The sequence below is a fragment of the Protopterus annectens genome, chromosome 7.part0, assembly GCF_019279795.1.
Source record: "Protopterus annectens isolate FY-2018-M chromosome 7.part0, PAN1.0, whole genome shotgun sequence".
Taxonomy (NCBI): Eukaryota; Metazoa; Chordata; order Ceratodontiformes; family Protopteridae; genus Protopterus; species Protopterus annectens.
In genome coordinates, this window is record NC_056739.1 from 1,251,450,316 (window position 1) to 1,251,472,032 (window position 21,717).

Genomic DNA, 21,717 nt, shown 5'->3' on the forward strand with positions numbered 1-21,717 from the left:
ATTTTCTGAGGTGCAGCATGTCCATTAATTCCGGGTTGGACATGGCTTTATACGTCAGGCACAGATCGCCTCTGAACAGGCAGTATGCCACTGAGTAGAGCTGGAGTTTCTTTAAAAGAGCAGCATATGGCATCTGTTTGAGCCCTTTGATCCTCTTGGTGAGGTACATTTGGGGTCTTTCCAGTTGCTGCAGGTGTCTGGTAAGGTACATCCCAAAAGGGGAATTGTACTCAATTATGGGCCTGATGAGGGATGAGTAAAGCGACACGATGACCTCCCCTGATCTAGATGTGAATCCCTTCATGATTAGGTGGGCTATATAAAATGTTTTTCTAACCACTTTGGCCACGTGGTTGTCAAATGAGAGATTGCTATCAACTTGGGTCCCCAGGTCCCTAATCTACTTCTTCTGTACTTAATGGATTACCACCTATGTGGTAATTTGTGGGCACTTTGTTTTTGCCAAAGGGGATGATTATACACGTTTTGGCATTTAGCTTGAGGCCATGGCTCTGACACCAGTTGTCTGTTTCTATGAGGCCCTTTTGGAGGATGCTTGTGTCAGCTGGAGAGTCGATTATGGCACCCAGTTTGCAGTCATCTGCGAACTTGGTCAGCCACAGTCCTTCCGTGTTGGCCTGTACCTCCGAGAAATATATACCGAACAAGAAAGGTCCCAGGACTGAACCTTGTGGAACACCACTTGTAACTGGTTTGGAGTCTGACATGGCTCCAAGCAATTCTAACCATGTGGGTTCTGTCCTTGAGCCAGTTTGCAATCCATCTAGTGACATAGGGGTTTATATTTAAGCTGATGAGCTTATCTATAATGCCCGAGTGGGGTATTGTATCGAAAGCTTTTGAGAGGTCCAGGTAGGCTGTGTAGACCACCTTCCCCTCATCAATGGCCTTGGTGACTGCAACCAGGTTTAAGAGGCAGGATCTGCCCTTAACAAAGCCAAACTGGGTAGGATCCAGTGTCTGTAGGTCCCCAATATCTTTATTTATGAAGTCCATGATGATCCTTTCCATAGCTTTGCAGACCAAGCTAGTCAGGCTTACAGGGCGATAGTTTCCAGGATCCGTTGAGGCACCACCTTTATGGAGAGGGACCACTGTTGCTGTACGCCACTCTTTGGGCACATATCCTGTAGTAAGGCTGAGATTGAACAGTAGTTTTATGTTTGGGTTTAGCTCTTCTTGGAGTTCATGTAGGACGCAGCCCGGGACATCTTCTGGTCCCATTGATGCTGTGTTTTTTGCTTTGGAGAGGGCGGCTCTTACCTGAGCATCTGAGATGTCACGGGGGCAGCACTCTGCTGGGATAGATATTTGCCCTTTTGGTGGGGGGGGAGTTTGCGCTGAACCTGACAGCTAGGATGTTGGCAATGTCTGTGAGTTCGGTGTATTTTGTCATTTTGGACTAATTCTGAGCATATCTGGGAATTACCACCCAGGTTCCTAACATAACTAAAGAAGGCCTTGTGATCATCCTTAGTGTCCTGTGCAATTTTTCTCTCTAAGCTGGCCTTAGACAATTTTATGAGTGCCCGTAGTTTTTTGCTAATACTGATCAGTGGTGCCTTCCCTTTTTTATTATATATATATATATATATATATATATATATATATATATACATGTGTGTATAATTTTATAACGGTAATATATTGCAACATCTTGTAGCAGTTTGTTCTTTCAACTTATTTTTTGTATAGTATTTCTGATGTAAATTTTATTGTATTGGATTATACTGTATTTGTATTGTACTGTATGGGGAGCTTTTCTCCCCAGGTTTCTGCTGAAAACAGCTTCTGTAAACCCAGTCAGACCAACTTGATAAACAAATGTCAAATAAATAAATACATTGTTTTTCAATCAGAATGTGAAAGTATTCAATTTTAGTTGAGGAAGTAGTATGTATTAATGTGGAATATATGGGTTGAAACTGGTATAATGTGGGTTAGGAAAGAAATGTGATTTGGTGTAAACTATGGATGAGAGGCTGTGAGTACATTTGCTGATTTTTATAATATAACATTTAATATGCACCAATGAAATGTGTTCTATGGGTCGAAACACATTTTTGAAAAGTTTTATATGCTGTAATTATGTTTATAAAAAAAGATTCTTCTGTTTTATGATAACTGAGCAATGGAATCTTTTAATATCATTTGAACTACCACTAACTTTGGTAGATGGCACTACAGGTTAATGTCTCATCAGATGGACCTTTGCATGCAGCCACTCCTTTTTAAAGGATCATCTTAGAAATATAATTTCTGCATCTTGGATTAATTTGTATTGCTTGAGACTTGTCCCATCAGTAACCCTTGTCAGAAGGCGTTCAGTATTTCATAACGTTAAGGAGCACATTTGTTTACCTTGGAGAAAGGGCTGGATGCATATAATCCTCCTTCCAGCCATCTGTCTTGTATAACCTTTCCATCTAGTATTAACAGATGCATTTTTCCTGTAAGATGGGCAGCTAAGTTTTTAGATTTGTTCTTGTATATTTTTAGATTTATTCTTCATTGCATGGGGATCAGACCGAGAAAGGCAGGGCTGTGCCCTCGTAAGGTTGAATGTCGCCTTAATATGTTCTACCCTAAGCTCAGGAGCAGTATAATTTCAGAATTGTTCAGTGCTGGGGGTGGCAGAAAAAGTAAAAAAAAAAAAAAAAAAAAAAAAAAAAATTGTGTGTGCATATAGGTAGTCCCTGGGTTACGGATATCTGACGTGCGGACAGCCCATAGATATGAATGGGCTGCCGCAGTGTCTGAAAGAACGTAAAAAGAAATTGTCAAAGCTGCTCAAATCTGTCTGTGTATGTCACAGAGATCAGAAGAATGAGAGTGATATGCCCCTGAATGCAGGTATGAATGAGGAAGTGACTGTGCGTATGAGAGATCGGGAGAGTGAGAGCGAAGTACACATGAATGCAGTGTGTGTGTGTGTTCTTACAGCAGGAAGTCTGGACAAAGCCAAAAATAAAAGTGAGACAAATGTCCAAAAGTAGGGACACTTAATAAAAGTTTGAAAGAATAACAAGTTTTGCATTAGCATGAATTTTCTGAAGGGTATATATTCTGAAACTCAAATGTCTGTCATTTTCTAGCTTCAGTTTTTAGCATACCTATCAACCTGTCAGTGCAAGAAATCTGGAAAAAGACTGACAAAATGGGGGAACAAAGGCCCAAAAATAGGGACATATTTTAAATATGAATTTTATAAGCTTAGAAAGTTGCTAGAGTAACAGGGTTTGTTTTAACATGCATCTTCTGTAGTATTTGAAGTCTGTTGCTCAAATGTATGTCATTATTTAGTGACTTCAGTCTTCAGATCATCCCAGTAGTTTGTCAGGAAAAACACTGATTTTTTTGAGGAACAGACCAAATATGAGGAGGCAACAATGTGTGCAGTTGAGAGGTATGTGTGTGTGAAGTTCATAAACACTGCATTTAATAATGAGATGTCTTAAACCAGCTTTGTTGATTAGGAAGTAAGGAAGCATAGCTCATAGGAAGTAAGGAAGCTTAGCTACAGTGTACAGTATTTAAGTTTTTTATTTGTTTGGAAGTGTTTCTCAAGTGTTTTTTTATAGGCAAAGAAAAGCAAAATAAATAATAGACTGAGGCAAATATCAAGTGACATTTAATAAGAACCATATGTATGTGTTTCAACTTGCATACAAATTTGAGTTAAGGACAGACTAAAAAACGGATCTCGTCCTTAACTCGTTAACCCAGAGTACCTTCTCATGGCGCCTCTGTGCTTAACACCGAGCGTGCCATGAGAAGATTCTAAATGCAAGCTGTTACCCTCGAGTGCCTTCCACAAGCGCTTTGGAGGTTTGTAGCTGAGTTTAATGTAAAACACACTGAAATTGTAACTGAACTTGTAATTTATCTTATTCAGTTACGATTCAGCATGTTTGTACATTAAGCTTACATTAAACTTTTATTAGAAAAATCTTTTAAAAGTTGTTGGTAAAACAAGTGGTGGCAGCCAATTGGATTTCTGCAATCCAAACCACCACTTGCGTCCCACCTCCAACCCAGTCTAAATTTCTTTTGTTTTCTGCTAATAAAAAGAGGGTCCAGCAGCAGGTATTTCCTTTCTTTCGGCAAAGAATTGGAGATTTTACCTGATACTGGATCCTCTAGTTTTTCTGCACTACCAGGACTTCCCGTTCAGCTCGGCTCAACAGCTACCTTCTTTTCCTCCCTGGTAAGCTTTTTCTTTACAGGGTGAGGCACAGTGCGATTAACAGTCATTGGAGTTTATATTTAAGGGTAGCATTAAGTGGTGATTATTTTAAGTGCTTGAGATATATTTTGTTTACTTTCTCCGTTATATGTATCATATTCTCAGCTCAGAGTCAGTTTAGGTAACGTTATTTGCCGCATTCCCTTTTTGGTCTGCAAAAACTGGCTGGTCTGACAACTTTCTTAGTCGCAACAAGGGGCGTGAATCCTGTAGAAGTGATGCAGACCTGACAGTTGATCACAAATCGTGCAATAAAATTAAAGCTTTATATATATATGTTATCTTTAAAAAATGTACATATGGAATGCAAGGCTAATTGTTCGTTGGCTCCGGTTGGTCAGCAGTTACCTTAGGCCAATTGTACTTTGATCAGCTGTTATTTTTGGTACCTGTTGATAAACTAGAAAGATGTTAGTGCCTTTTTCAGTGCATGACTTGCTTGTTGGAGTGTATTCAAATGCTTATGTTGTGTGAGGATGTGCCGTGTTTTTGTGCTATCGAAACCTGCCTCATTTCTTGATTTCCGAATACAAGTTTTTGCTTGTTTATATCGTGAATTCTTGACCGGAGGACTGGGCTTTTCTTGTGTACTGAATGTTTTATTATTATAGTTGACAATGTACTGTAGTAAATGAAACGTGCAGTAGTAGCAAGCTTTGGCTGTGGTTGGTCCCCTTTATTATACACTCCCACTCTTGATAGTATAGGAGCAGTGGTATTACAGTCATAGAAAATTAGAACTTGCTGTTAAGTTTTTTTTTTTTTTTTCTGTAAGCTGTTATTTCCTTTGTTCGCCACAACATTCCATTTAACCAGTAGTGTTACACTTGGAAAATCTACTGTTGCTTGTTGCTTTGCCTAGATTTTGAAAAACTTGAAGTGGCTCGAGGACAATTTTATTCACTAAGCTGTTTGGAATGCATGGTGGCACAGAGATTGCTGTTTCTGAGATCAGTGAATGTGGTTTGTCGTGGTTTTGTCTCAGTGGTGGTATTGTACTGCAAGTGGACTTGGCCTTGGCTGTGGTTTTGCCAAGTGATGGTTGAGGGTGTGCATCTGTTTCGCGGGTTGCGAGTCCCCGCAAATGAATGATTGTCAGGTGCGCATGCATTGGGTGGCATTAACGGCTGTGGGGGAGGTTTAGGGCAGCTTTGAATGTCGTTCTCCAGATGCACGTTAAGCACAAGCATTAATTCTGCCTTTTTTTTTAATCCTCAAAGTCCTGAACGATCTCTGCAAAATTATTCACAGTTGATAGTACACAGTGAAAACAATATTAAAAGCTATACTTTCTGCCATTTCAGTGCTCCCTAACCTCACCTCCATGACTGTCAATCAGCAAACAGGCAAACTTGTTGAACTTGTTCAAACTTGTTGAAGAGAAAAAGGCAGGGGTTGACGGACTAAGATAGAGTAAGATAGCATTACTCTGTTACGCTTTATTTTGATTGTGAGACAGCGTTGAAACACTGAATAAGTACACCTTAGATGGGAAGTTTGTCTGTGGGGTGAAAACAGCTGAGGAATGCAAGTGAAGTGTGAGGCTGTTTCAAAATGTTATGATCGGTTGCTGCTTACAGTCTGGTGTGTAATCCCCCACATGTTTACCCTCAAGATCCTGAATGATCTTAGACCTACATATATTTGCACATACCTATCCACAAGGAGTACAGGCAGTCCTCAAGTGTCAGAGCTGGGCATTACCTTTTATAGTTTACTTGTTTTGCCCTTTCATATCTACCTGAGGACTTGAGACATTAGTGATTGACTTTCTCATTCAAACAACATCTTATGAGGTCGATGCATAGAGCTATCAGATGCACTATCCCTGGTCTCCCCAACCTGGAGTTTTCCCTAAATATGCCAAAACCAAATATATTACAGATAAGGACCAAGATTTCCCTAGGAAGCTATTTGATACAGAATGGAGAAGAGTTTTCCTTTCAAAGAGTAAGGCTACATAGCTGATCCAGTTCTTCGTGAGCCTCAGCTAGTGGAAAGCAGGATCTGCTTGAGAGTTTCTCAGTGCTGTCAACTGCATGTTAGTCTCTGTCCTCATAATTCCCTGAGCCTGAGTGCACATGAGAGCAGCCAGTAGTACCTTTGAAATTGGTGAAAGCAGCAAAAGTGCCCCCCCCCCATTTCCTTTGTCACATCGAATCCCATGGCAACAGTATGCATATGGGATGGCTACCCTCTGCTGTTAGTGATGCCTTGACAGCGGTTAGTACCAACCGCATACACAGAGCTCAGACTAACAAATTACTCAGATAATACACCAAATGAAAACCCTCTGTGTACACCTGCTAACATTGTTTAATTTGATGAATAGAAATGTTCTGATGGGCTTTGGCCTTCACATAGCTTGCTTGCATCATCTCGGACACGAACATGGTAGCAGACTAGTTATGCGTATGAAAGTGACATAACTATTTGTGGATACTGACTCCAGCTGTCTTTCACAATGGGACATTACTTTTGTCTTGCAAAACTAATTCTACTCTGATGCCAGCTGCTTAGTGGATTCTAAGTTGTTTCCTGGAAAGCTCTAGTTTTAGTAGCAATTTCATCAGCTGCAGGAATGTCTGGGCTTCACACTGTGCATAGATCCGTGCATAGTGTGTTCCGTCCATCCATCCAGTTGCATTTTTAGGTTCAAAGGTTGCATAGGTGTGTACTAGGCTAGAGGATGCAACATCCTTTACCCGGTTATTACTAACATGGGCAACCGTTGCTCTACACCAATAGTCAATTCCTCCCTGGTTAGATCCGACCACAAACTAATTACCATGGAAATCCACATCTCACCCCACCCCCTCCACAAAGGTATTCACCATGAAAAACTAACTTTTCCAAAGCTGAGTTTGGACTCCTAAAACAGAGGTGGCTAACTTCATGGCACCCATGCCAATGGAAAATATATGCATGACTGCCGAGTCATACACCAATGCACTGTACGAACATGTACATAAATGCGTGGAAGTAGCTATACCCAACAGAACCAGGACGCTCTCCTCCAAAAAAAGGAAGCCAGTCTGGTGGCCCCTTGCCATTAATAAACTCTACAAGAGAATGAACAAACTGTTGTATACTTTTGCACTGTAGTTAGTGTAATCTGTCATGTGCTTTTTGTCAAGGAAGTTTCTAGAAGTTGTGTGGCAGGGTCTGTTAGTTTGCACATTACTGTCTGCGTCTGCCTTTCATAGATTTGAAGGACAAACCCAGGGTGAATTTCTGCTTCAGATGGGTGGGGAGCCTGTTCCAGAGAAGCGATAGTCTCTGGGATACATACTTGTCTCTCCCACAGGTCATATTTATACCACAATCAAGGTTTAAGTCTTTAAAATGGGTAATTGTGATGCTGTGTGTTTTGAGTATCTGTCAGAAGTATGACGTGTTATTTTACTGATGAACCTCTGTCGACGTTTCACTTGTTGGATATGCCTGGTTATAGGGGGGCATTGTACTTGATTGGTCTGAAGAATGCTGATTAAAGTGGAACATTGACTTCCTTGGACCCTAGATACCTTATCTTTGTTTGTATGTTGCAAAACATTGAACGATTTCCTCACTAGTGTAGACATGTGATGGTCAAAGGCTAGATTAATGTCTGTGTGCCCCCAAGTCTCTGACTGCTGAGTGAAGTCTTAGGGATGTGGCATCAGTATGACCGTTGCAAGGGCTGGCTGACTTCCTGGGGGATACTGTTATGTATTTCTTGGCAAGTTAGTGTTGCTCCATGGATCAGATGCCAGTTATTTGGCTGTGTTAGTCCTTTATGGAGAGCATTTGTGGCAGTGGCTCATTTGAGGATGTGCACATAGTTTAAGAATGCCTTGTGGTTGTCCTTGGCCTGGTAGGACAAATGTACTTCAGATTTGGCTTTGGTAGATTTTATTTGTCTTCAGATGTTTAGTTTTAGACTGCTTTTATCTTGCTGGGTGCTGCACCTCCTACTTTTGGCCATGATTTTCTTCCTTCTGTTACACAGCCTATTGATGTAATGATTCTACCAAGAGTGGCTGTTTTATTTATTTACTTTTTCTGTTTAGCTGTTGGGTTGCATGGTCCATGTTCTCAATAATACATGGGTTTCCTGGGTCATAGAGAAGGGGGACCTATATCTTGAGATTTTCTCTGTTTCACTGTGCAAGGGAGAGCAGGCTTCTGCTTTTTTTTTCAGTCTTACTGCTATGAAGAGAAACAGCTTGCTTCTTGGTTATATATTTTTCAAAACTGCTGTTACAGACTTACTCTGAGATCATGGAAATTGGCCATCTTTCATCTTGTTTGAAAAGGTGTAGTTAATCATTCATTTGCAGGTTGTAATGTTTGCAGTTTGATGCAGATAAACTACTACTATTCTCTACGAATGATGTTCATGAGCATTTCTTCCAAATGTTAACTCTGATTTCATATCTTGAGCTGGAAAGAAGATGGATAAGGCGGAAAATTTGCATGACATGGGTAGAAAATGCACAGTAGTTAGTTCTATGCACTTCCATTGAGAATGCTGGCAGTTGTGTAGTATTTATCAAGTTACAATTTTTGTGCCATTTATTCCCTGTAAAATGTACAATTTATCAACAATACATCTGTCAATAGTAGTAGAAATCAGTTGCTTGGTTTACATTTTTCCATTTTGTGCAATGTTTCTCAATAATGCTGCAGTGGCACATGGTTGCAACTAGGAAAAGAATGACCACAAAAAAAATTAAAACTTGTATTCCTTTATTCTTGATGTTATTGGTGGATTGCAATGACAGAAGTTTGAGTGCCCTGATATTGGTGGATCGCAAGAACATAAGTACATGTGGCCTTTTATAGTTGTAGTTTCCTGCATTGGGCAGTTTTGTCATGATTGCTTCATATGGTTTATTTCATTGGATATTGGAAAATTGTTCAAAAGTATAAATGTAAAAGAAGCTCTAACAAGTGATGCCATTTTGTATAAGGGATCTAATTTTCTTCTTCCTTGGACCTACATGTGTTACCTGCTGAAGGGGTTTATCAATGGCATTCTTCCATTCTGGTGCTTGTGCATAGTAGGACAGACTGCAGAATGGGTCATTGAGGGAATGCCTCATTTTAGTTCTTGTGCAAACTTGGAAGGGCTGCTGAAGGAGTTGTCTATGTAAATGTTTCATTCTGGTGTTTGTGCATGGTACGACAGACTGCAGAAGGGGTCACTGGGGAGATGTTTCATTTTGGTGCTTATGCATACTCCGACAACATCAGATAAAGAAATTGTTGTCACGTAGTACGCAACCAGTACTTGCCAGAAATTCCTGCAGCTCCTTCAATGTTGCTGTAGGTCTCTTGGCAGCCTCCCTGACCAGTTTCCGTCTTGTCTCTTCATCCATTTTGGAGGGGCATCCAGTTCTTTGCCACGTCACTGTTGTCCCATATTTTCTCCACTTTTTGACTGTCTTCACTGTGTTCTTTGGTACATCTAATGCAGTGGAAATTTTTTTGTCTGCGAACCATGGCGCTTGCTGTAGCATGCAACTAAGTAAATGTCAGGAAAGTCCAACTAGGTAAGCTGACCTTTTATTAGGCATGTGTAGAATTTAAATGACAGGAAGGGATTACTAATCCAAAATTTTATCCCTTAGGTCCATTACTGAATGGACACATGTAAAGAGAAAAGGCATAGGTTAGGCAGACTGCGACACTGAAGGAGGTCGTGAGAGACTGCAGTGTTATCAGCTGAGTGGGTAGCCAGCACAGCTATCAGACAGATGAGGTGGCCTTGCCTGCCACTGAAGTCCCATGCCTGTCCTGGGTTCATTAGTGGAGTGGCGGTCCTTACCTTGCTTTTTCTCTTTACATGTACCCATTCAGCAGTATGTTGGCTACACCAAGAATGTGTATATTTACAATCGTGTGTCTACATGGTAAAACAACTGGTTCTGAATGCTGTACACATGCACATATATCAGTTTTGTTAGAACTTAAGTTATGGAAATTATGATTTTTTTTTTCATATTTTGGTAAATAACTTTGCAAGGGAGCATTTGAATGTGCCAAGTAATACGTCATTTTGAAGACAGTATTGATAGTTCCAACATGGTAAAAGAATGGTGCCTGTATGTTCTACACATGTGCAGATATTGGTTTGTTTTGGAGTTGGGCTATGGAAATTGATTTTTTTTTTTCATATTTTGGTAAATAACTTTGCAAGGGAGCATCTGAATGTGCCAAGTAATAACTCATTTTGAAAACAGTATTGCTGGTTCCATCGTGGTTAAAGAATTGTGCCTGTATGTTGTACACGTGCAGATATCAAAGTTTGTTTCGGACTTAGGTTATGGAAATTATGAATCTTTCATATTTTGGTAAATAACTTTGCAAGGGAGCATGTCAGTGTGCCAAGTAATACCCGATTTTGAAGACAGTGTTGCTCCTTACAACATGGTAAAAGAACTGTGTCTGTGCACTGTACACATGTACAGGTATCAGTTTGTCTTGTACGAATATGAAAATTATACATTTACAATACTTCTCATTATTATGCCCATATCTTTGCAAGGGAGCATGGCGATCATACAAATGATGCATCATTTGAAGCTTCTACACTATGTAGGTTCTGTCTGTTACAGGTGATGAGATATTATGCATTGTTTATTTATCAATTATGAGAAATATATTAATCATGTTTCTGTGAATATCTCTAGAACGTAGCATCACACAGTAATGGTTAAGGTATCATTTTAAAGCTGGCATTCATACTAAGAAATTAAATTCAAATTGTATGGGTCTGCATGGTACATTGACCAAGATATTGTGCTTTGCTTTTCCAAGCAATGCACAATATCAACATTCCTTGCCAGATATTTAATAATGACTTTGATATGCATTATCAACATTTACACTATTGAAAAGGTCAGTGTCTGCTGAACAACTTTAGCATTTACATTTTTAGTCTAGCTCTTATAGTTAAACAGTTATGAACATTTGATGTTCAGTTCGTCAGAAATTCAGACCGCAGATCGCCGGTCAGGGCGCATTAGACCGACGCCGCACAGTTCTTGAATGCGCATGTCAGAAGTCATATCAAGTTGGCTACTTGCCGCATGGTCCGATGCAGAAGCAATTTTGCTGTCAGGCAGGTTGTCGTTTGAAAGTTTCTGTCAGAGTTTCAGGTGAAATTGAAGTTGTTGGCACTCGATGGGGAAAATTTGTGACCTTTGCTCAGTATTTAACCGATGTTGGAAAAGTGAATAACTGTATTTTATTTAAAATTGCCTATCATAGGATTACCATACTCAGTATAGTGTTTTTAGAAGCGTTGTAAACGTTGTTGGATGCCGCCTTGTGCTAGGGTTAGACGCCGACTATTAAGAAGCACAGTGTTAAAGCCAGGTTATGTTTGGGAAGCGCCGGTCCTATGCCGCCGGAGCTTCGGCTGCCCTCTTCAAAACGCAGCAGGAAAGCAGTTAGGTGAGGAAGTCTCAGGATCAGACGCCTTTGCCTTTCACTTTGCCAGGGTGGAGCCGGAGGTCTTGCCAGAGGTCAGGGAAGAGTCTCTGGAAGAGCCTCTCTTCCCTAAGATGTATCCTCTGGGGAAGTAGGCCAGGCTGAGGGGGCTTCCTGAGGGCAGTTCTAGGTTGCTTCTGTTTGGTTTCTCCCTCCTTAGGGCAGGCTGGCCTTAGCTGGGCAGGGGCTGTTTAGCTTTCTTGGGTTACTCTGTTTAGGGTTGTGATCCCCCTCCTAAGAAACTGGAGCTTAAAATGAGTTTGATTCTATTACTATGATTAGGAGGCCTATGCTTGGCTGATAAGAGGCCCTGAGTGTTTCCTTTTTTCAGACTCTTTGATTCCATGAGGAGGCTTCCGGAGTCTCTCCTCCTAGAGATTTTCATTCTGACCTTATTCTGATTCTGAGTGTTTGCTTTTCTTACTCCTTCTGCCATTTTCTCTGAGGATTTTTCATTTTGTTGAGATCTTTGTTCATGAGGGAGCATTTTAAATGGGAAGGTCTGTTTTTCTGATTCCAGGAAAAGGTTTAGGGAATTCTTGTTTTTCCTGAAGCTCCTAATTTTAGCTATACAAAAGAAGGGCAATGTGGTAGAAGATGTGTTTGCAAAGGCTCTTTGGCCTCTCCCCGAAAAAAAACTGTCCCTATTAAACCGATAGGTATTATAGGGTGCCTTTTGCTAATAAGTATCCTTTAAGAGTCCTAGGCAGACCCAGAGGGCGTCTGAATTGTGGGCCTCTCTTCCGCTAGGCTCAGTTGTTAAAAATCCTGTCAGTCCTGATAAAGGGGGGATAGATGGTGTGAACTTCACAGTTGTGTAAAACTTCCACGCTCATTATGAGGGCACTGAATTGTCAGTTTCCACATGTTAAAAATATTCTTGGAATCAGTAGGTAACAGTTGAAATCTGGCTGGCTGCTCTGGCTGAAGTTATTCCTAGGGAGTTGCAGCTGCTAGTTCATGTGTCTGGAACAAGCAGGTAAACATTCTTTTTGTTGTGGTTTTGATGCTGTGCAGGCCTCCCTCCAGGGTGGCTGCCCTTGGTTTTGCAATTCGTAGGAGGGCCTGGCTGAGAAGCAGTTTTTTGTTAAAGCATTTTAAAGGCTAAGTTTTTCGATGCTGTTTAAGATCTGATGTGTAATTTGTTCGCTTGTGGAAGCAGTTTTGGCCTAAAAAGGAGGAGTCTATTAAAACTATACACAGAGCTCAGATTTTTTTAGGTGCAGCTGGTAAGGGGCAGAGAAATTGATTAGCTAAGGGATGGACTTATCTTGCCCCAGATTCCCAGTGGTGGGGGGTCTAGACGCTCACTTTTCGAGTAGCCTTCTTTAGACCCAGGACTTCAGCCTCTTCTGCTCAGACTTCTGGGATTTTAGGGTCAGTTCTTTTCAGAAGCAGACCCAATGGATGGGATCCCTTTTCAGCTGCCAGGCAAGGGGCCGCCTGGCAGCACCTTTTGGGAGGAAGACTGTTCCTTTTCAAAGAAGACAGGGATTTAATGGCCCAAGACAGATGGGTCAAAGGATTTTTCACAGTCACAACAGCCTTTCTTCAGGGCTCTGCCTCCTTTCCATTCAGTGCCAGACATTCCAGAAAGGGGTCACACAGAGGTTCGCTGCCAATTTTCTATTGCTCCAAATACTGGCTATTCAAGATTCTGGTTAAAGGTTCAAACACAGGATTTTATTCCTCGCCTGTTCCTAGTACCAACAAAGGGGAAGGGTCTAAGACCAATTCTGATTTGTCTATCCTCAACACTTAGATGGACATTCCTACAGCAAAAATGTTGCCGTTACAACAATCTTTACCTGGCTATTAAGGCTCCCATGCATTGCCCTTTCTGGAGATCTTGCAGAAAGTATCCTTGCATTGCAGCTGGAAGCTTTACTGCTCAAGCATCTGCCGAGCTGAAATCCAAATCTACAGTTCTCTGCATTGCCCTTTTGGCTTATCTACAAGGTTCAGGCTATCTGGCTAAAGGCTCTGGCCCTCATCTTACTTAGCAGACATAATTTTTCTGTAAAAATGCATGAATGCCTAGGAACTCTCTGATTCTCTCATAAAGTCCATTCTTCTACACTCTGCTGGTCATAGCAGTGCTAAGATGCCTAGGGTATTGGACAACGATATGAAGTCCAGTCAGATGTGAAGGACAGACATGAGACAGTTGCGTGGACTGAACACAGCAATCTCTATGCCTTTTTTAACCCGGTATCACAAATTCATCTTTCCAGGTATGCCCATCATCTATCTCTTCAAAGGGGCTTCCTGCAAGGACAGTCTCTCACTTTCTAGGTTCATGGCATGAATTCTGGTGCTTCCCACAAACTGCATATGAGGTGGCTACAATGTATTCTGGTGTGCTGTCTGTCCAGCAAATTGTGGATTTGACACTAATGTCACCTGCATACCTTGACTTCAAAAGGAATTTGCTGGTGGGATGTCCAATGCTACCGGGAGGCAATCCTCTCTGTGACCCGCCAGAGAACTCTCAGATGTTGAAACAGGGATACAAGATGTTGCTTCTGGAGCTCATCTAAATGGAAACAGGATACAAGACAGTACCTGCCAGACACAGCATCTACATATGCAGTTCAAATTACTTCTTCAGTCTAGCTTTACATAATGTACATCAAGGAGTCTTCTCTTCCACATTACAACGCGATTCTAACACACAACACAACTGTCCCATGGTACAGACACACACAAACTTAACACATTTTACCATTGTGCAGCACGAGCACAAATTTATGAGACACTGCGCTCACTCTGCAACTAACTCTTCAGGCAAGGTTTCGCCGAGCACAGAACTCCTTAGCAGATGTATTAAGTGAGACAAATCATGGAAAATTGACAGTGGAAACTGGATCTGCATGTATTCCAAAAATTGATTCTGGACACTAAAACTCCAGACAGGATCCAGCTTCCAACTAAACCACCGAGCTTGGAAGTTTGCATCTCTTTCTCAGTTCACAGCTTGAAAGAAAGTGGATCTCTTTCAGTTGCTTCTTTCCAATGTCATGTTCTTGCCACCAAGGCCTCTTCTTCCAGGAGATGATCAAAGCCAAGGATGATTGGCCCCAGCAATGATTTTAATAGCTCCAGATAAGCCTCGGCAGCACTGGTACCCACTAATTTACCCGGTCGGGCCTCCATGGCCTTTTACCCTTGATTTGTCCACCTGTTCCGGTCAAGGGACTTGGCATCAGCCAATGTCGCTCTCACTCATCTAACTTTTGAAAGATGACAGTTTTCAAAAGATATCTCAGCCAGCTAGATCAAATTCAAGAAAATGTGACCAGATTCTGAGAAAGACCTAGAACAAGGAAGAGGTAATAGTGATTTTTTGAAGAGATTTGTTTTGGAGAATTTACTGAATTTGGAGATTACTGTTTGGCTCTTCAATAGAATCAATATTTACTGACCACAAAGATTTGTGCTTGCCTTTCTTCCATTTCATGCTATGCTTAAGCTTACATCAGCTCACTATGATTGTCAGTTTACATCTCCTTTGTGCAAAAAATTAAGAGCAATTTCTTTAGAGGGGCAATCCTGAGCTCAAACTCCTGCTTGGGATCTCAATCCTGCTTGGGATCTTTTTTTTGTTTTTTTTACTTCGGAGCTAACTTTTACTTACTATACTTACTGAATTGAAAATTGTGGTTTCGTGGAACTTTTTGACTTCTGCAAGTTTACTTAAAGAAAGGGTTTTGAGTTGCAGGCCCTTATGGCAGTGGAGCCTTTTTGATTTTTCTTCATAATTCATTACTATCTTTACTTACATAATCCTCCTTTATGCCTAAGGTGTTTTCATTGTGCTTTTAAACCAAAAACAGATCATGCCTACAAAATAAAGGGAAAGATTTTAAAAGGGGAAATACACACAATTTTTGCACACTGAGCAGGCTATTGCGCTTTAGTTTTTAGGCTTGATTAAGCTTGTTTTTTTTTCAGAGCAGCAGGGTTTCTTTGCTTTTCTCCCTTGTTGTAGCCTGTGTCAAACAAACAAAGGTGGATTGGGTTGGGTGTTGCATTACATTTGTTATTTATTCCATGGCAAGCAGATTCCAGGGATTCAAGGCGAGGCTTCCACTAGGCTAGGGCCACAGCCACTTCCACAGCATTTGGGGGGGGGCATAGCTATTCATGTTTTGGAGGCAACTTGGAGTGCATACTCACTCTACTTCTCTCTAGGGGCTGGTGGGCTGGTTTTGCCACAGCTATTTTTGCATGTTGTCAGTTTGTTCCCTCTTCCTGCTTGCCAGCCTCCTTACCTCTGCCTCTTCTACCTAAGGAATAGTTAGGACTGCAGCAATGCATGGACCAGGAGCATAGTACAGTTTTTGTAGATATTCGGGATGTAGATGCGAGGATCCACATTGCTGCAGTCCCCTTTACTCCCTTTAGGGGTGGTGGGTTTAGGGTAGGTTAGTAGGTGAGGTGGTATTTGTGTATATATTGTATATATATTTATATATATTTTTTATTTTGTATTTTTTTGTTTTTGTTTTTGGCCTTTTATCTTCTCAGGGTCTCTGGACATCTTGACTGAGAAAGGGATATGACGCCGGTCATGATATGCATACCCTGGCTGACGACTGATCGCCAGTCTACGCTGACCGACCGACGCCAGCATATTTTTTGGTATTCGGGCCGACTGGAGCGACGACTACCCAATAGTTAGGACTGCAGCAATGTGGATCCTCGAACATCTACATTTATGGTAGGTACAAAACTGTACTTTTTCTGTATGGTATTATAAGTGGATTTTCTGAAAATGAGCTCAGGCTGCTCTCTTGTTCCTTTGGTGGAATTAAGCAGGCAGCTTTTTCTGAGCTGCTCTGGAGTGAATGAGTTAAAACGAGGTGTGTGTGTGTGTGTGTGTGTGTGTGTGTGTGTGTGTGTGTGTGTGTGTGTGTGTGTGTGTGTGTGTGTGTTCCAGATCAACACTTTGTCAATCCTCTGAGGTGACCACATCTATTTTTTCATACAAATATCTGATTTTTCTATATACTGTGGTGGTGGTGCTGCGGTAGCGTTGTCGCCTCACAGTAAGACGTTGTCCTGTTTGATTCTCAGCTAGAGCATCTTCTGTGTGGAGGCATACGTGAATGAGGCATGCCTTCATTGAAGGTTGTGCGTCAGGGCTGGTAACCCGGTACGTAAAAATCCACTACCAAACATTAGTGGAGCGGAGTTCCACTGTGGTGACCCCTAACTGGGAAAAGCCAAAAGACACAAAAAAATCTGACTTTCTTATTAGAGATAACCTTTCCACTTTGCTAATGTTGGAAATGGATTGTGCCTGCAGTAGTATGAGCAGTGAGTGGATCGGTACATAACGGGCTTTTTGTAAACCGAGAAACTGTAAATACAAGTTATGAGCATCTTCAGTTTATTGTAGATGGATGGGTTACTGGCTAGTTGATTGGGTTTTGGTAATCATGTGAATGTCTGAAATGATACTTGCTATTACAGTTATTTATTTATTTGTTTTAATTTAGTTGTTTGCTTACTTAGGTTAACCTCAGATAAAGGACTTCCAGCTTTACGACATTTGTTTGATAGTGTCAAATTCAGAGGCAAAGGACATGAGGTAAGAGACTTTAATATAGAAAAAACATTCTTATTTCATATAACACTCATTGAGCCTGCAGTTGAAAAGTGTTATCCTTCAGGCTCAGTGGGTAGTCTTTGAATCCAGGTTGCAAGTCTGGAGGTGCTGCAGCCATGAAGCAAAACTTTTGGTTGCTCAGCTGAGTTGTACAAACCTTCTTATTTTTTGTTTGATTTCATTGATGACATGGTTTAGTTTTGGGTTGATTTCAGTTTGCAGCACTGACCATCTCAAAAGAGGTTGGTCATCATTGGCCAGTAGTTTAAAAACAAATTTATCAGGAAAGAAGTTGGAAACACACCTGAGGTAAGTGATTTTGCATTTACCATCATATTCACTACTGGAGCCTGTAGTTATCTTTTAACAGTCTACCCTGCAATCTACCAGAATTTATCATTATACTTTACACTGATGACCTTTTTCTTCTGTGCTTGGGGGGTGAAATCTATAAAACATTTAATTGTTACTGTCTGTGTTCAAATAAACTCATTTACTTTCTATAAACTTAATATTTGGAACCCGCCAAAGACTAGCTCAACATCATGTAGTTTCTCACCACCAGTAATGCAACATCTCTTCAGGCTACTGGCTTTATCAGACTCTTTGTCTGAACTACCACAAAGATTACTTGAGTTTTAGTAGAAGAGTGTTACTAAAGTCCACCTTTAAAATTAACATTCTGCTTCTGAAGATTCTGAAATGGAATATGCTCTCCTTATTTTAATGTTAGCCTTTTCACCTTATAATACTTGTAAACCGCCCTAACCCTGCCTGCCTGCTTTCCTAGCAACAGAGGACACCATTCTAAATATCTCAGATTAATTGCCTTCTGATCGCAAACATTAGCTTCTACCACTAGCACAGAAAACTAAAATGCTTGATTGTCATTACCCTTAACAGTGCTCCCTTGGTACTCGTAAAAGCACTATTTACAGTCTTCACTTTATTCTCACCTTGAAAGTTGCTCCCATATCTCATTAAAAATTCTAAAAATCTCTTCTCCTTGAAAAGTGCTCTTTTGATCAGATCAGTTAAAGGTTGTTTGTAAATGGAAATGATGCTTTCATGGTGGTTAGAATACTTCAGAACTCCCATGTATACTATACTTGTTTCTTTCCCATCAACCAGATCTGCAGCCTTCCATGAATGTTTTACATTATCTTGTCCGTCAGTTTTCAGCTGTTAGCTATTCACAACATGGATCCAGTTCACCAAACAGACTCCTGCAAGGTACTCAAGCTCCTTCACTACTCCAGTAAAAAGCACCTGTTCCTTCTGCATCCCCTGATCCTATTTGTCACTTCCCCAATTCAGACTAATCTCTCCAGCACTTAGATGAGTAATAATAGTAATAGTGACTTTGGGGCCATCTATTTTATGGGACTTGGTCTTTCACGCAACTTGCAAATTATTAGCCATGATTGCTATACCTGGTGAGCCACTGTTCAGTTGTATTGTTTAGTTTTCTTTTGGTTTAGCTGATTACTGCTGTGTTTTATTTTAGCCATGCCCACTCCCTCAGAAGGATGACTAGAAGCTGCTCACCTAGGATAGAACCTTTAAGTTCCTCCCCCTAATTCCTTCCTGAGGTGTCTACTCTGTTTGGAATGCTAATCATTTCGATTAGGAAGGGATGCTGAGAGCCTTTATTAAGGTGGAACTTGGTATGCTGACCATCTTTATTAAGGTGGAACTTGGTACGCTGACCACCTTTATTAAGGTGGAACTTGGTATGGGTGTCATCCCATCCTTGTTTTCTAGGTTATCCCTAAAGAGAAGCATCTTCTCTGGTATAGGTGAAGTCCCAGAAGAATTAGAGCCAGTGTTACTCCTGCAGCTTCATTAGCAATAGAAAGGTCAGAGTTGACTGGGTCTCTGCGCTGACCTTCCAAGACTGGGTCTTTGGCAATGACTTGGCTCAATTTTCAGTGTCTGTCATTAGTGTTCAGGGATTTGGCTCAAATCTTAATTCAGATGTCATTTGGTCTTTTTGTCATTGTTGGCATATTCTGTCCCTTCAATGCCTACTTTTTGGGCTGACACAGTGCTAACTCTGAGGTATCAGGTGCCAACTAAATTGGCTTCTGTCTTCGAATACGAGGGGATGAAAGGCCATCCTTCCTTGCAGACAGGGGATGTCCTACATTCTCGGGGACAGGGCAGCTTTGAAGGTCTTAAGGAATCCCACTAAGGGTAGTCATGATTTTTTTGGGTGCTTCAAATGAGTCCCCTCTGGAGCCACCAGGAAAACACATGTGCAAAAGACACTTCAATTCCCTTTTGGAGTCTTGCCCCAGGCATAGACTTTGAAGGAGAAGAGCCACACAGTCTCCTCCAGGGGATGCAAATATGGCGGAATTTTATAATTGATGTGGCAGAGGAGTACTTGGCCCATCAAACAATCTTCCCCAGATATGGAGGCTGTCTTTGAGACCTTCAGATTTTTCTTCTCCTACGTCCTGGGTGATCCCTCCTGCTGACTACATGACGGATCTGGTGGTGAGGAGGCTGTGACAGGAGCCCAGCATAGTGGATCCCATGCCAATGAGAAGATTCTTTGCCCACCTAAGGTTGGAACTCATTGGAACAATGGCTTTCTGGTTGACTTCATTATTGTGGCAGCAACACTCAAGAAATTGTTTGACAGTTCAGTGGTTTATCCTCCCAAGTCTAGTACAATAGATTGCATGTGAAAACAAGCATATGCTTTGGACACGTTTGCCCACAGATTATTGAATTATTTAGCTCAAATTCTTCCACGAAGAAAGTGCTGTGGTTCAAAAAATCCTAGAAGGCTTCTTTCCTTTCAACTTCTCTTCAGATGGACAACTGGGGAAGAGGAGGCCCCTCTTTAACAGTGCCCCGGGGGTTGAAGGAGATCTGCAGAACTAGGAATTCTGAGGACCTTCCTCAGTATGTTCTGAAAGTTTGACTGAGTGCTCCTCTCTTTTTCTAAGGATCAAATTTCCTGTTTTACCCCTGTTAATATATTAACTACTTCTACTACAGTTGTTTAGACACTGATTTCCATTTTCTAGTAATTGCTTTTTTTGGCAGTCACCATAATTAAACTCCGCGAGGCCTTACTGTCTAAGCAATTCCAATTCTGTGTCATAGCTTAAAATCATTTCTTTAGTTGTGCCATTTTGCTCACCCAGTGTTTGTGACAGACTAGCCTGCAAGGAATATTCATGTCTGCCAGCTCATTGCACTTCCAAAAATTGTTCCATTTAACACTTTGTTCCCTATCACACGTCCAACATTTGCTGTCTGCAGGAGGGAAAATTCTTTGGTTCTTCTCTAGGTATAAAAATACTTATGTAAACACTTCCAAGCAAAAATCATAGACTTTGTTGCGTATTTTGGAGTTATGCATGTATCCCCCATTGTATCTTTGTGAATTGCTTATTCAGTCTGTCTTCCTGATCCTTTCTAACCTCCTCTGATTGATTCTTATAGTTGCCGTGCAATATTTTATATGCTGTACTGAATCTCTCAACAGCAGCTTCTATTCTAGATTCTTCTAAAACCTCTGTCAGTGCTTGTCTTTCGCTTAGGATCCCCTTTTTTCTCTTTGCGCATACTCTGTCAATCCTTGATATGGAAGACTGTCTCTAGCCTGCAGTCCAAATAAATTATTGTCCTATTTCCATTCGGTTTCCTTTCCCTCTCTGTTTGCTCTTAATACCTTGGTTCCAGTTTTCTGCTGTGAATTCCAGCCCCTTTCGCCTATTGTTTGTATCGCTAATTTCAGTCATCCCTATCGGCAGAATCTCCTTTCTCCATTCCTCTGTTGGCTTAGTTCATAGAATATTTTCTGCTGCTTTGTATAGTGTTCTGTATGGTTATTGTTCTTAAGAGTCTGCATCCAAAATCCCAGTCTCTTGTTGCTTCTTGAGCTTCTTCCCTATTTTGTCATTAGCTTTCTGCTTATGCTATGTATAGGAGCCTTAACTATGTAGCTGTAAAATACCCTTTCAAATCAGGTAACCCCAAACCACCTTGTTCTATTGGAAGGATCAGCTTATCCCCCCTTGACTCCTTGACTCTAGCCGTCTTCTCGCAGATAAAATCCTTCCAGTCTCTCTTAATTGCTACCCACAACTTCTCCTCTGGTTGATAAGAACATGCCTGCCCTGTCTATAAAACTAAATGGACTAAAAATGTTTTGACTGCTTGCATCTTGCTGTCTGTATCCGTAAAACAGAGCTTCCAATTTCTCAGTTTTTGTATTATCTGCTAGTCCCTTCCCACATATCCTTGGCTGCCATAATGGATTTCTTTTTAGTCCATACACCCAAGTAGTTCATTTTTATTATGTTCCCATAAATATTGGTATTGCTGAACCAATCTG

At 41.0% G+C, this 21,717-nt stretch overlaps 1 protein-coding gene across 2 annotated transcripts in view; it reads left to right on the forward strand.

Annotated features, from left to right (window-relative positions):
* TIPIN (TIMELESS interacting protein) overlaps nt 1–21,717 on the forward strand; it is a 759,992-nt gene that overhangs the window by 145,261 nt on the left and 593,014 nt on the right. For both annotated transcript variants that reach the window (XM_044077863.1, XM_044077864.1), the window contains exon 5: nt 17,267–17,342. In XM_044077863.1, coding sequence (XP_043933798.1) covers nt 17,267–17,342 — 76 coding nt within the window. The remainder of the gene's footprint in view (nt 1–17,266; nt 17,343–21,717) is intronic.